The sequence below is a fragment of the Typopeltis vanoorti genome, chromosome 18, assembly GCF_054136105.1.
Source record: "Typopeltis vanoorti isolate ZY-2024b chromosome 18, IOZ_Tvanoo_1.0, whole genome shotgun sequence".
Lineage (NCBI taxonomy): Eukaryota > Metazoa > Arthropoda > Arachnida > Uropygi > Thelyphonidae > Typopeltis > Typopeltis vanoorti.
Genome location: NC_143566.1, coordinates 83,565,465 through 83,582,103, shown reverse-complemented (window position 1 = coordinate 83,582,103; position 16,639 = coordinate 83,565,465). Strand labels below are relative to the sequence as shown.

Here is a 16,639-nt window from a genome sequence, read left to right as displayed (position 1 = left end):
GCCACTGAATCTCCAAGGTTTGGTTCCTGTTCTCAAACTCTTTCATTTTTTCTTCAATAATCTTTGTGTATTTTAGTCTACAGTTCACATCTGAGAGCTGCTCAACTTTTATTCACTTTAAAACTTTCTTACACGTTATTCTTTTCAATATGAAATTCAATTTTATCCTGCTCAAGACTAAATAGTGATCACTTCCAATTTCAAATCCTCTGTACACTCTGGTGTCCTGCACCAGGGAGAAAACATCACTATCAACAATAACATAGTCAATAAGACTTTTCTTATTCCTTGCCTCTTCTCTCCATGTGAATTTGTGCACATTTTTATGTTGGAACATGGTGTTAGTAATAACCAGTCCATGTCCTGAGCAGAAATCTAACAGATATTTGCCATTATTATTAGCTTTGCTCTTTTCTCCAAATTTTCCCAAAATATTTTTGTATGTCTGACAATCATTTCCTACTCTGCTATTTAGATCCCCAACAAGGACCAACTTTTCATTTTTCATTGTGTCATTTGCTTTTTCTAAAGTCTCAAAAAATTCCTCCACTTCTACCTTAGTAGAACCTTCTGTGGGACCATAGGCACAAATAAGTCTCATTGTCTAGTTCCCCATTCCCATATTTGCCCACATTACTCGACTTGAGACTGAATGCCATTCAAGAAGATTAGCCTCGTATTTTGTGTTGAATACCATGGCTACTCCTTCTTTTCCTTGATTGTCATTGCCTAAATATAACGTTTTGTATTTATTGCTCAGAAAGATCTCACCAGTTTTTGTCTTTTTTGTTTCAGTCACCCCTATTATGTCACTCTGGTACTTATCTAATTCCTCAGCTAGCTCCATTTCTTTGCCATTCAGGCTTCTTGTGTTGATAGTACCAATCTTTAACTCTGGTGATGTTGAGATGGGGTGTGTTTTCAGATTTGTTCCAAATAAGTTAAAATAAAATTAAAATTTTATTTTATTAAATAATATATAAAATAATATTATTTAATATATTTTGCCCTATTGGCCTCTATCTCACACCAGACAACCTTCTATTGTTGGTTGAAGTTCTTCAGCTACTATTAATAATAACCCTTCTCCTGTCCTATTTCCTCTATCTTCTCTGAATACAATATCTGCTACATTCTACTCCAGTAACTACATCATTATCCAACAATCAGGACTCACTGATTCCAATAATTTTTGGCAAGTTGAGCAGACCAATGCCATAAACTCCTCTCCTTTATTTATGATACTTCAGGCATTCATGTACATGCATTTCAACATCCCTTGGGCCTACAGTTACCCATAATAATGTTATTACCTGTCCATTCAGATTTGAAACCTGTGTACTGTACCCAGTATAGTCATTCCTTACACATTCCTGCACTGACATGCATTTGTCCCAGGGGTAGCTAGACACATGCTTGGTTGCCCCCCCAATATCTCTAGTTTCACTGGTTTTGCGTTTCTAAACTCTCAATGAACAATACTTGCTTCAAACATCTAACTCCATACCGATCAGGCATATACAGATCCTTTCATCCATTAAATTCATTTCACACATCTATAAACTGCACACCATTCCTTCTACAAGATCTTCTCATTGATTCATTTGGCAATCATGGTCCTTCTCAATTCTGTCCTATCATACTGAGGCAGCAGACTCACAATCTTTACTATCTTACTCTTTATTTTTGCTTCTTCCAACAACTCTTTCATATTCTCTCTCATTGCATATTTCTCACCTTTTAAATCATTTAATTGTTTCTACAGTCTCTCAAGCCACAGTTTCCAACAACTCTTTCATATTCTCTCTCATTGCGTATTTCTCATCTTTTAAATCATTTAATTGTTTCTCCAGTCACTCAAGCCACAGTTTGTCCTGTGAAGGGGTCTGCATAAGCATACAATTTCTTTCTACACTGGCATCTTACCATCCACATTATTATTTTCATCTACTTCCTTCAAACTCTCATATTTTGTGCCTACCAAAACAAATAACTTGTTCACTTTTTTCTTCTGCAAACTTGCAGCTGCACTGATATCCTTTATCTTTGCACCTGGGAAACCTGCTTTCATCACTTTCTCATTAAGTATACCTCTTATCATTGAATCCCCTGTTTCTCACACTTTTCTGCTTTTCCTATTCACTCTTTCTTTCTCTCCTGCTATACCACATGCTAATTGTTTCTCCAGTCACTCAAGCTCACAGTTTGTCCTGTGAAGAGGTCTGCATAAGTGTACAATTTCTTTCCACACTGGCATCTTACCATCCACATTATTACTTTCATCTACTTCCTTCAAACTCTCGTTGATATTTTGTGCATTATCAATCACTGCTTCTGCCACATTCTCCATAATACTTTCACAATCCTGCCTTATATCCTTAATATCAGTCACTTCATTCTTCCACTCCCGACTTACATTTATTGCATTTGCTCACAAAACATTCCCGGCAAACATTTTCTCCATTCTCACTCTCTATCTTGCACCACAAACCATTCACTCTCAGCAATGAATACATTAAAAATACACTACATCACACTAAATCCTACATATTAACATCATTCAACACTGATGTATTGGCAGCCATTTTTGTCATACACATTGGTGGCATAACACAGAAACTTTTGAAATATCACGTAATAATAGTCATGACTAAACAACACAGTCAAAAATAAAGAAAATAATACCAATTATTATCATCATCATAACACTTATTACGGGTATAGACCATATTGGTCTGTTCCGGTCTCATTATCCATCCAATATCCTTTTTTGAGGTCTACCCTGCCTTCTCTTTCCAATTGGCTTATATTTTATAACACTAATTATATTTAACAATATTGCCAATATTTACTAAAAATAAGGACTTATCTGAGCAACATGTGTACTGCAGCTACTACTAAGGACAATACTAGCACCTTTTCCAACATGCACCATCAGTTTAATGACTTATTTTATTTATAACAGTTTTCACATTAACATATTTTATTGATGATGGAGTGTGCCATAGGGCATAGAACACAAGTAGAATTAAATAATTTTCACTTAGTGTTTTTTCAATGTAGTTCATACTGTAAGTAATGATATTACTATAGCTAAATATGCATTAATATGAATAAAAAATATCTCCATAGAAATGACTCAAGTATATCATACTCATAAAAGTGAAGTAATGTTACATAATCATTAAAAGGAACTGCACTTCATAAAAAGCCCATTTTAGAAAGAAACAATTTTCCTCCAAAATTGCTGTAAATAAATGGCAACCGAATTTAAATTGGAAATCTACTCAAAAGTCAGAAGTTAAATGTGATTTCACAAAGCACATTTAACTAACCAAAGAAAATAAATAAATAAATAGCAGGATAAAATAAAAATAAAATACCTGTGGCTGAGCTCCTTCCTGAACATTACGCAACTGCTGTAATTCCTGCTGAACCTTAGCTACTGCTGACTGCCTTCCTGAAAGCTTGCCTATACTAGAAACTGTGGAAGTGGAACTTTGGTATGAAGAGAGTGAATGCTAAAAATAAGTGATAAAGCAGATTGTGTTTCTTAGTTAGTGAATTATTTCATATTTTCTATCCCCCCCCCCCTCTCTCACACACACACATACATGTGCGCACGCACAAATGAGTTGTGCAGTTTTCTTGCACTTACTATAACAGTGACATCATAGGACCAAAGTCTGTCAATGAAACTTTGTTGTAGTGAATTTCCTTAAAAACAACATTGTTGTATAAGGCATTGCCTGAGACTTTCAGTAATTTTCTACAGAAAGCAGGTTTACTGTTACATGTTTACTAAACAAGTAATGGTGAACACTTGTTTACATAGATATAGTTAATGACCAGAAAGGAGATGCAGTTGTTTGTAGATGTTATTTGGTCACATTTAGAAGAACTACTGAGGAAACCAAACAAATGAAATAAAAATGAGTCACTAGAAGTACACACACACACACACACACATGAATGGCAGTAAAAGATAATGCTATATCATCTAAACCCTACAATTAAGTATTGCAGCAGACTTTCATTAATAGCAACATATTATTATAGCCTGCTTTAGAAAAGTGAAATGTATTTTAAACTGCAAATGTCTGGCAAAAATGTGTATCAAAATCACACAGCCAACTTAACACTAATCATATGGGAAACAGTTGCAAGAATTTATAGCCTTCCTAATGTACACAAATCTGGTTATCCATTATATCCAATAGCTGGCTGTATAGGATCTCCTACTTATTTGGCAAAATAACTTTCAAAACTTCTGTGAAACTTTACTGGAAAAACTAGAAGAATTAAATAAAATAAAACTTACTCTATTACTTATTGGATACAGCAAGACCGTGATAAAGAAAATATTTGATAATTATCATCCCTCTTCTAGATTGTATTCTGATGTTAAAAAGATCAGCATATACTACCTTAAAGGAACATCTGAAGAAATAGCAATGAGACTGTTGTGTAGGCTTCTGTGGAGATAGCACATTCTAGGAATATGACATCCAGTATTAATCCACAAAAAGATATTAATTAGAAACTATTTTTCATTTTCCTGATTAGTTTTGTGAAATTCTTTAACTTCATAATTGCATGGATAAACTAAAATATCATGAAACTAGTCAAGAAAAAGGAAAAATAGCTTCCAATTGATATCTTTTCATGGATAAATAGCAAGGACTCTTCTCAGATATAATTTAAATACCACCTTCAACACCAGCCCACAAGTTGTAATCTTTCTTATTGCCTATCAAAGATAGATAGATAGATAATCATCTCTATCTGGTGTTTATCAAATACCCTGATCTCCAAAAATCTTATATAATCTTGATGTTCAATTATGAAACAGACTGGTCGTTCTGCTAATAGTCAGAAAATAAACAGTCTGTTCAAAGTGGTAAAGAACAATCAGTCTGTTAGAATAATTATATAACTGAACATCAAGATTATATAAGATTTTTGGAATCTTAAGGTTCAGGTCTTACTTCTCATGCCATCAACACTGGATGTAGAGTTCACTGGAATTATACCAAGCTACACTACAGCAGGTTCAAATCAGATCATATATTTTTTTGAATCATGTAAAGACCAACACCACTGTCCTAATCTTAATCACACAGAATGTATGCTTATCTCTAAGTTTAGGGAAATGATGGCTGTTAATTAATTAATTAATCATACATCTACGATTGTATAGATCGTAGATATATGATTCTACAGCTGCGATCAAGACACGCAATATAATACACATGCTGTATGATTCGTTCTTGTATTCAGAAAAGAAATGTTGTTACCAGTTCTTCTGCCTTCTAGTTGTGTGTCTTGTGTCTAAATTAGACACACTAGTCACCCGCCAGCCTAATGGAACCTTGGTTTTCTCAGTTTACAGAAAACCCACCCATACAGGCAGATACATTCACCAACAATCCCCCCCCCCCCCTCACAACAATATGGAGTAGTGAAAACACTATACAACAGGGCTAAACTAATCTGTTCAAACGACTTGGCCCTAAACACTGAACTAAATCACATCCTCAACACTTTCTCAGCCAATGGCTACCCCCCAAAAAAAGTCCAAAAGATATTAGAACCTAACCACAGATCCCCTCCCCCCCCTCCACAACAAGGATTACTCTAAATCCATCACCATTCCCTACATCCGAGGCACCTCGGAAAAGATTACCAAAATCTTAGAAAAGCATGACCTGACCTCCTATTACAAACCTTACAGAAAATTGGCATCCCTTATCCGCTCCACTAAAGACCAACCACTTCCCCTAGACCTACCTGGTGTATACCAGGTCCCTTGCAGTTGTAATCTGTCTTACTTTGGCCAAACAGGCAGGACAGCGTATATCAGAATTTCTGAACACAAGGACTACATCCGGTTTCACAAGTACAGCCATTCTGGTCTTGCGGACCATGCTCTGGATACACGCCACAGAATACGGTGGAAGAAAGCTACAGTAATACACCGTAGCAAATACAAATACGAAAGACTATTTATGGAATCAGCCTCAGCTCTAAGAAATTCTCCAAACCTCAACAAATTTGGTTGTATGCGACTGCCCCAAATTTGGGAGGCTTACATCAGCAGACCTTCAGCCCAACGGCCAAGAACACCTACTTAGCCCGCTAGAGGGCACCATCAGGACTTTTAGGAGAACAATAGCTTCATCTCTTCATTCCCAGTTACTGTGTTTGTAGTGCCTACGTGCATGTGCTTTTTTTTGTAAGTTCCTTTAGAAGATGGCAATGTGACATTGCCGAATTATCGGAAAATATTTATTAAAATATAATTTAATTTATATCCTTAACTACGTTGTTCAATTCCTTAAGTGTTTTAATAATGCATAACCAATGTATAAGCCTGTCTACGAGAATATTTGAGTCTTACATTAGGTCAAGTTCCAAAGGAGTAGAAGGAAGGCAAGATCGTATGACTTCATAAAGGAAGTGAACAGAACTCAAGAATCAAATTATAGGCCAATCTGTGTGTCAGGTGTTGGGTGGTTGGGTGAGGACCAAGATCCAGAACTGTGTTGACAATAGTGGTATTCTCTTTGTTGAACAACACAGATTTGCTAAAAGTCACATTTTAGTAATCTGCTTACTTGTCACAATAAGGTGACAAGTGCATTGCCCAAGGGAGATAGATACACAGTAATATACTTTGAATTTACAAAGACTTTTGATAGATTACCACATAATAAGTTGATATTTAAACTAGAGCAGATGGGATTGAACATTAGATCAGTACACTGGATTGGGTCTGTGCAGTTAGTCTAGTGGCTTTGCGCTTTGCAACCATATACCTGGGGAAGGAGTATCCTAGGTTCGGTTGCCATCAATGATGTGAGGAGCTTAAGGATCTTCCTCAGCCATAGCCAAGTTAGCCGGTCTTGGGTGTGGACAGCAGGGTTTTTTCCACCAGTTTATCTGGGGTTTTCATCCTGCCAGCAGGCAAACCGAACCTGTGAACACACAGGCTACAGTCATAAAAAATATGGTAAGGAAGGCAACGGGAAACCACCTTGAGTCATTATCTCCCTAGTAATCAGATGCAACCCTCTCAAAGAGAGAAAGCCACAGGATCAGATCAGACACTGGATTGGAGTCTGGTTGTCTGATAGGTATCAGCAAATTGTGTGTATTGAGAAGCAATATTCCAAAAGAGGAAAGTCATTAGCAGTGCTGTACTTATGCACAAGAGCACGAGGCTCTAGTTGGGCCTTGAAAAATTAGGGCCAATTCAAGGGCCTCAAACAACGAGGGAAGGAACCCCCTCCAGAGCATTCTAGCACCTCGGGCCCTGCCCACCACAGGAAAAGTGCAAGTACAACCCTTGTCATTAGTGGTGTGCCTAAAGGATGTTTTAAGACAACTGCTGTTGAACATGTTAATAATATTAGGAAGGTTTGAATGGGGATATTGAGTTATTTACAGATTATGCAAAGTTGGAAAGAACTATGAGAAAGTAGAGAAGATGCAGCTTTACAAGAAGACTTGAACAGATTGAGTGAATGGGTGCAGGAGAAGGGGATGCCAGGTCAATGTTGCAAAGTGTAAGGGTTAAAATTTGTAAAACAAAGATCAGATGTAGAATTTACTCTTGGTGTCCGTATATTATTGGAGGGGGGGGAATAAGAGATCTTGGAGTTATAGTGGATAGAGATCTAAAATTTAGAGGAGACACTGCCAAAATTGTGAGGCCAACACAACCAATTCTGGCAATGATTCAGAGGACACTGACGTGTAGAAGTAAGAAGATTCTGGTTCCATTGTATAAGGCCTTGATTAGGCCTTATACATGATTAGACAGTAGTATATGGACTACTGTGCACAGATTTGGTCACCTGGTTAGCATCCAGAGGTAATTAATCAAGGTAGTTTCTGGTTTCTAGAATGTTGAATAGGAAGAAAGGTTGAGAAGATGCAAATTGTAGAGTCCAGTGGATAGGAGGAAGAGGGAGTGATATGATAGATATGTAGAAGTTGGTAAGGTTTTGTTATAAGATTAATGTTGAAGAATTTCATAAAATGAGGGGAGAACAAGGGGTCATACCTGGAAGCTGTATAAGGAGTGTAAGCAAGGGAGTAAGAAGAGCATTTTTTGCATTGAGAGTTGTGAATGATTGGAATGCATTGCCTGAGAGTGTGGTGTCAGCAGAGAATTTGAGTGTATTTAAAGAATGGCATGATGAGCTGTATGTTTTGTTAAGTCTTTGGATGACGAGTCTTTTTATTATTATTATTATCCCATGGTATTATTACACCAGATCATAGAGGTCAAATTCATGTATTGTATACAGCACCTTTTTTTGGGTTGTTATAAAGTTCACATTTAGAAATATTCATACAATTTAGTAAATGCATTGGTGATGTTTCCTCGATGTTACAGATGGAGACAACTTTTATGCCATTACTAAACTTGATTGATCTTGTGTGGCTGGTCTTGAGGTGAGGGATCATAGTAGCGGCACAGCGATTAAACTTGGAGTTGATGGTAGCTCTTAGTTTTTCTACTGAATACCAGTGGCGAGTCATGTTCTATAGCATCATTCTTTTTATGTTTCTTTTTGAGTAGTTTTAAAAAGATCAAAATCTGTGGTATCACTTGATGTTGTAGCCATTTTTGTTACTTCATTTGCAGTTTCATTTTCTTTGATCCCACATGGGATGGAATCCATTGGAAAATTATTTTGGAATCCTCATGTAGTTTTTTTCTGTTTTTTGCTATGTCTGTAGGTAGTTCTTGATGGCTAGTTTAGCAGTTCTTAATAACTTGAAGGGCTGCTAAGGAATATGTGAAAAATATAAATTCCTTTGGGTTTTGTTTATCCAAATGTTGCAGTACTGTGTTAATGGTTATTAATTCTGCATCGTATAAGTTCCACTCCCAGAATTGCCATTTGGATTTTTGGAGCCGTCTGTGTAGATCTATACTGAGTCAGGTCCATATTCCATTATTTTTGAAAGAGCTAATGATCTCAAGATTTCCTAGGCTTTTTTCCCTTCTCAAAATTAATGGCTATATTTTTCCTGTCTTGATTTGGGGGAGATGCTGGGTAGTTGACTATTTTATTTAGACAATCCAAGGGAATTTTATTTTCCATGATTTCATGCATTGTTGATTTTTTCTTTATTCTGTTTGTTGGTTGCCACTTTTTAAAAAGTTCACTTGTTCTATGATTTGTAGGCAAAAAGAGCCAACCTTGGCTCTTTTTGCCTACAAATTTAGTAGGATTTTCTTGCCACCTAATTTTTAAAGGAACAAGGTTGGATTCAAATTCGAATTCTTCGAATTTTTCCAGGAGTTGTATTCCTTAGTCCACATATGATTCTAGCTGCATTTTTCTGAATTTTTATAAGCTTGTCTAAACTGGTTTGTGATGTTTGCATCCAGATGGGCGAAGCATATTCCATTATGAGTCGGATAATAGAGGTGTATGTGACTTTTAAGGTTTTAGCACCGGCTCCCCACTCTTTACCTGAGCTACTTTTCATGATATTTAGTCTTCTTTTTGCTCTGACTACAACATTGTTTATATATTTATTGAAGCTTAGAGATGGATCCAGAGTAACTTCAAGGTATTTGGGGGTTTACATTAAATGTAATTGGTTGACTATTTAGCTTAATCTTTGGTCTCCACTTTCTGAGGTGGTTATTAATGGTAAATACACAAATTTCTGATTTAGTAGGATTAATTTTGATTTTTTGGTTTTCACAGTATGTAGATAAACTTTCAATGGCTTTGTTTAAGTGATCTTCTGCTGTTTCTAAGTTATTGTGAGCTCAGAACAGGACCAAATCATCAGCAAACATAGCTATCTTTGTGTCTTTATTTTTATTTTTATCTAAGTCATTTAAGTAGATGGAAAAAAGGAGTGGGCTAAAAATGCTGCCTTGAGGGAGTCCCTGTCTTATTTTCACTTTCTTGGAAAAGGTATTATTTATTCTAACTCGAATTGTTCTATTTCTTAGAAAGTCATAAATCCAGTTCAGAACTTTTCCTTCTATTCCAATATGACAAATAACTAATAATTAAGGAATTGACAGCGTACACTAGAAATAGAAATATTTTAAGTTCCCAAGAAGATGGCAATGTGACGTTGCCGAAATATCGGAAAGTATTTATTAAATTTGTTTTAAATTTATATTTCTAGTTGTATACTGTCAATTCCTTAATTATTAGTTATCATATTTAACCAGCGTATAAGCCTTTCAACAAGAACCAATATGACAAAGTTTGGAAAAGAGTTTCTGCCTCCAGACCTTGTCAAAGGCATTGCTAAAATCTATAAAAGCTGCAATTGTGGATTTGGTAGGTTTGGTCTGGAAGTTATCTTGAATTGACTGGGTTAAGTAGAAAAGCTGATCAGTTGTTGAGTGATGATGAGTCTGACTCTGTGAAGTCTTGGGATGATAATAATAATAATTAAAACAAAAGGAGCATGGTAGGAATGCACTCTATACTACTTATTTTTTAATATATGCAACAGATGCATGTGCATGCACGTGCACGCACACACACATTTATCACAACAATGTGAAAATAGCAGAATCTGTTTGGAATACAAATAAATCCATAACATACATTATTTCCAAATGATCAAATTGTATTAGATACATCAGAAGACAATTTGCAAAAATCTGTGAAATATGAACTCTTATAAAAGTATGATATGAAAAGATTTAAAGGGAAAAAAAATTCTTTCAAAGGAGAAAATCCAGTAAGAATAAATAAAATATTAGAACAAGTAAATATTTTCAGGTGTGTTTAGGCTTAGGTTTACAATCATAACAAAACTGAATAGAATAACTACAGCACAAGGAGAAATAATTAAACAGTAGGTTTAAGCATTTCAATATTTCATTTCTGTCACAGAGACATCTCCATGAATACAATGTTAAAATTGAAATAACATACATAAAAACACAAAAGAAACAATAAGCATAAGAAATGAAATTAGGCTATATAAAGACCAATTCCTACGAAGAGCACCCTCTATGGGTGCTGCTGGCTGGCCTTAGTTGTTGGGCTCACCACATGATGTGGCTGTGACATCAAAGCTCAGTATGATATAAATAACAATGATATGGTGGGCTTTGATGTCAACTTATTCACAAATATTCCCTTTTCTTATGATCTAAATTTACCGTGAAAGGCTTCTTTCAATCTGTGAAATCTTTCAGTACTGAATTGTGTTCTTTTATATTCCTACTCACTCACTCTCTTACATTTCTCATTACAGATCCATTTTACACTTTTTCTCTACCCCCCCCCACCTCTTTCAACCAACACCAGCTACTTGCAATGCCAAACCATTCAAGTGTAATTCATCACCTTCACATAACTCCAAAAAATTCATTTCAGTCTAATCCCATCACCATACTCCCTTCTAAATTCTCTGAAGACTTCTTGTTACATTCCTTTTTTACCCTTAGAGATTTTCAACCACTATCAGAATTAATTTTGGTGTTTATAGTACTGATCCTAGCTTCAATATTATTATTATTATTTTCCTGACCCCATGGAGTCATGAGACTCATCACAAGAGATCAATACTAGTGAACACAAAAGTCTATCATACCACTCCTTAAAATCATCCCACCTTTCTAGCTTATTCAAGCTAGAAAAGTGGGAAAATGATTTTGAAGAGCCAAAACATCAAAACTATTATTAATAACCCTCCAAGCTTCACATCATCTGCAAACAACTGGACATCTCCCTGTAGTTCTGTGACAATATTATTAATAAAGATTGAATAGTAATGGTCCCAATACTGAAACTGTGAAACTCCACTTGTAACCTTTCTACTCGCTAATGCAGTTTCCCCATATAAAACTCTCTGATATCTATCAGAGAGCCAATCACCAATCATCCTTTAACAAATCCATGCTGGCATGCATAAATAATATTACCCTAATCTTCCCAATTTCTCCACTTAACTGCAGAAGAAATACAAACAGGCCTATAGTTTGATATCTCCATTCTACCACCTCCTTTATACAATGGTACTATTCTCTCCCTACTCTCCTGACTGGCCCCATTGCAAGACTTTCATTAAACAGTCAAGTTAAGGACACAGTCAGGTCCATAGCACATTCCTTTAAAACACATGGTGAAATTCCATTCAATCCCCCTGCCTTATTGACATTTAGCATACTCAGTTATTTGGAATACATCCTCTTCATTCACTTCTAAACATACTCAGTTATTTGGAATACATCCTACATATTCTAGTACATATTCATACAATATACATATAATACATATTACACATAATACATATAGTACATGTAATACATATTCTAGCATACTCAGTTATTTGGAATACATCCTCTTCATTCACTTCTAAACACTTCACCACTCATTATCCTTCTAGGAATAAAGCCTATAATAAAGTAATGGGCAACTATTTTAAGTGCATTGGTGGAAAGAACATGAGGACAGATTTAGTTGTATCAGAGGATTTGTTTATAACAGACACCATCCTTATCCCACACAGGCAAGATGATCACATAATCAGTGTGGGAGATAAGCAAGCATGCATGCAGTATTCTCAAAGAGTACCAGGATAGAACACTCTAATAAAGTGATCCTTAAATAGCTCAACTATGTTATCTGCATTGGTCACCCGATTCCCATCTCTCCCCAGCAAGATATGCATCCACTGTCATTTGTTCTTATACTCATCACATAGCAAAAAAAAAAACTTCTTTGGATTTTCCTTCAATTGTAGTGCCAATTTCATCTCATATTCTAGTTTTCTCTCCTTTCAATACTAATCGCTTTTATAGACTGAGCTTTATATTCCTTATGCAACTGTTCTCCACCTTTCTCTTTATGTGCCATCCATAATCTCTATTTTTCTACAATTCCCTGTTTATTCCTTTTGTCATCCATTTGACCGCAAATTGCTTTATCTTCTTCATTTGAGGTATACAATATGTCATTGCTATCAGCAATATTTTCTTCTTAAGTATTTCCAAGGCACTAATCACCCCTCTTCCCCTAAATTCTTTCATCCATTCTACTGATACAAGCTGGTTTCTAAGTCTATGATAGTCACCTGCCTTATAATTGAACATAACTTCCTTCTGTTTTGATACTATGCCTATTCATCATCCAAATCAGGACTACATTGTCACTTTCACCAATGGGGCAAGTATGTCATCCCAGTCACAACCAGATTCTCTGATACTACGACAAAATCAAGAACTCTCGTTCTTCATGTTCCCTCCACCACAGTTGCCTAAGACAGTTGTCCTCAAGAAATCCAAAAATTCAGTTCCCTTATTACTGCATGCTGTCTCCTCTGCCTAGTTTATATCACTATAGTTGAAGTCTTCCATAATGATTGCTCACTTTGTACTTGGCAAACTAATTTCCCTAAACATTTCCTGCTCATCACTATCTATATTCTCTTGTCTGTAGCAACACCCTACTAAATATCTTGTCTTATAAACATGTATCTCACACCATATACTCAAAGCCAGTGGTGTTATTTACACTGAGAGTCTCCACCCTCAGAGTGCACAATTCATCTCTTATCATGAGTCCCACTTCCACCACAACATTTACCTTCCCCATCCTGCTGAAATATGCTTTCCCTTTTGATTTCTATCCCTGTTAGGACATCCTCCTCAGTTAACCAAGTTTCACTGATACCAACAACCTTTGGAGAGACTGAATCAATCAATGCCACAAACTTGTTCCCTTTACGAGGGTTTGAAAAGTTTGGTTAAAAAAAATAAGTTAAACACATTTTTTTAGAAAAAAAATCGCCTTTATTTCTCAACATAGTCTCCATCGATGCCAACACATTTGGTGCAGTGAGTTTCCAATTTTTTCATCCCATCTAAAAAGTAGGATTTGTCAAATTGTGTGAAATAGTCATTGACAGCCTTGATGACATCCTCATTCTAAGAAAATTTTTTCCCACCAAGCCAAATTTTTAAGTTTGGGAACAAGAAGAAGTCACATGGGGCCAAGTCCAGAGAATACGGTGGATGTGGAATCAATTCGAACCTCAATTCACATATAGACTGCCATTGCGACAGTCTAGGTGTGAGATGGTACACTGTCTTGATGAAAGAGTACTTTTTTTGTGTGCCAATCTTGTGCGTTTTTTCTTTGGTTCTTCTTTTAAATGGCTCCACAATGATGCATAATAATCTTTTTATTGTCTTACCCTTTTCCAAATAGTCTATCATATTAATTCCTTGGGAATCCCAAAAAACAGTGGCCATCACCTTCCCAGCTGACAAAACTGTCTTTGCTTTTTTCAGTGCTCTTTCACCTGGCATTGTCTACTGTTTTGACTGCTGCTTGGACTCAGGTGTCTAGTGGTGGACCCAAGTTTCGTCCACAGTCACGAATCGATGCAAAAAATCCTGCGAATTGCGATTAAAGATCGCAATTCGCAGGATTTTCAAACAATGCATTGAAATGTCTTTTCGCATGTGTTTTTTGATTGACAGTCAACAATCGTGGCACCCATCGTGCACACAGCTTTTTCATGCAGGATATTATACACCTGTTTAGTTGAGATGCCTACAATCTCACGCACTTTCTTCGGTCTTCCATAATGATACCGTGGATTTTGTCAATCATTTCCTTCACTTGGGTGTCTGGATTGCACTTCATCTTCGATGGACTTACGACCACATTTAAACTCATTTATCCCAAAATAAATAGTCTTTAATGCTGGTGCAGAGTCCCCATGGATTGCATCTAACTCAGCTTTGATCTGCACAGCTGTCTACTTCTTCAAATAAAAGTGTTTTATCACTTGCACCAAACTCGTTTTTCTCCATTTTTATGAAAAATGCAAACACAGTCATTTTAAATGTTTGCCAAACAAGAATTATGCATCACACATGGCTAAAATTTTGCCAGGAATCATGAAAAAGATGATAAGTGCCAACACTGGTATGAATGAACGAATTGTGTCGCTGTCTATTGGAAATTTACCAAACTTTTCAAACAACACCCATATTCCTAATGCTTACTAGCATTTGTATACAGAAATGCTAGGGGTATTTTTGTAATGCTAGGAGTATTTCTATAATGCCAGTGGATTGCCAGCATTCTTATAGCCATTATACTCCATTATACTCATACTCCACCTGGATTTGTAATATAGTGTACATCCCCCCCCCCCCGCATTTCTCAAGCCACTATCCCCAACACAAGGCCATCCCTACAACATTCAACCTGTGTATTCTAGTTTTCCTATCCTGACACATTCACTTCCCCAGAAAACAGCAGTCTCTATAAATGCCTGCACCCCTCTGCATTCAAACTTTTACAGTGTGAAAGTTTGAATGCAGAGGGGGTGCAGTCACACTTTCACCCCTCTTCACTGCTAATGCCACCCTCTCTATAAACACTCCTCTGGCTTTCTACTCTATACACCCTGAATCATCAGATTTTCATACATGACACTCTGAATAGATTCATTCATCCTTCTCTCACTGTTAGAGCTTCCAACTCATATACTTGACATTAAAAAGCAAACATTCAGTAAATTTTCATATATAATCAAGATATAGTCTTTCATCCCAACCTCTCTTATTTAATTCATATTAGAGGCATAGTATAAACAGCATTGAGAAAGAACTGAAACCAACATTTAATTCTTCCAATATTTTGTCTGTCACAGAAACATCTTCAGGCAGCACAATATAAATTGTAACACACAAAACTAAGTGAAACTTTTGGACACAAAATTCTAGAGTCCTGACTAGGTAGGGCACCCCCTTGTGGGCACCAGCTGGAGGTCAAAGTTGTAATATGGGATATCTGAGAATTAACATTTTCCATATTTTGGGAAGTTTAACTCATCATAATTTATTTAGATTAGGCTAGTTTTTAAGGACAATTATAGATTCTAAAAAGAAAACCTTTCATTTCTAAACTTGCTGCAATGGAGCATGGTAGTTTTTCCCATCTATTCTGTGTGTGTGTAGTGTTTATATGCTAGACGTGACTGACCTTAAGTCGTGAACATAGATATATTTTTTAAGTTTTTCCAAGCAGATGGTGATTGATCTTCCAGTCTGTCTGGAACAGATCAACTTGCAGGAAATAAGAAATGAAGGAGTTGGCCCTTGGGGGGGGGGGGGGGGATGGACAAGAGTAGACAATTTTAAGTCATGCTTGAAAGCGGTAGAGGTATTTTTTAAAAATTCTTTTTTTTTTTCTTTTTTTTTCCCTGGATGTGTCCTGCGCACAGGGACTGGTGATAGCATAACTATAATCTGCATCACTTCAACCTGAGTATTTACATCTGGCTCCCACTGACGAGACCTCAACAAAGGTCGAAACCGGCCTGGGTAGTGACCTCCCCCATAATGTATATCATACATGACTGCTAGGAGATGTGTTTTACATTATGAGAAATACTAAGGATAGTGATTAGTTCTTCCTCCACCTTTACTACGAGTTTCCCCTGTCATGAAAGGTTTGCTTACGCTTGGATCCACCAAAACGTTTCTTCTTCTCTTCATGTAGCTTCCTCAGTGAGAGGGTGCAGCACCATGTCCTTCCAGTTCTCTTTGTTGGTGGCTTTCCTTTTTGTTTCTGCATAGCCATGTGATCCTGTCCATGAACTTATATCTTCAAGC

General features: G+C 36.4%; 1 protein-coding gene across 1 annotated transcript in view; it reads right to left on the bottom strand.

Moving 5' to 3' along the window:
- Positions 1 to 16,639, bottom strand: part of LOC150096868 (uncharacterized) — a 340,159-nt gene that overhangs the window by 183,523 nt on the left and 139,997 nt on the right. The window contains exon 7 of the mRNA XM_090408300.1: positions 3,384 to 3,521. Within this exon, the coding sequence (XP_090264426.1) occupies positions 3,384 to 3,521 (138 nt within the window). The remainder of the gene's footprint in view (positions 1 to 3,383; positions 3,522 to 16,639) is intronic.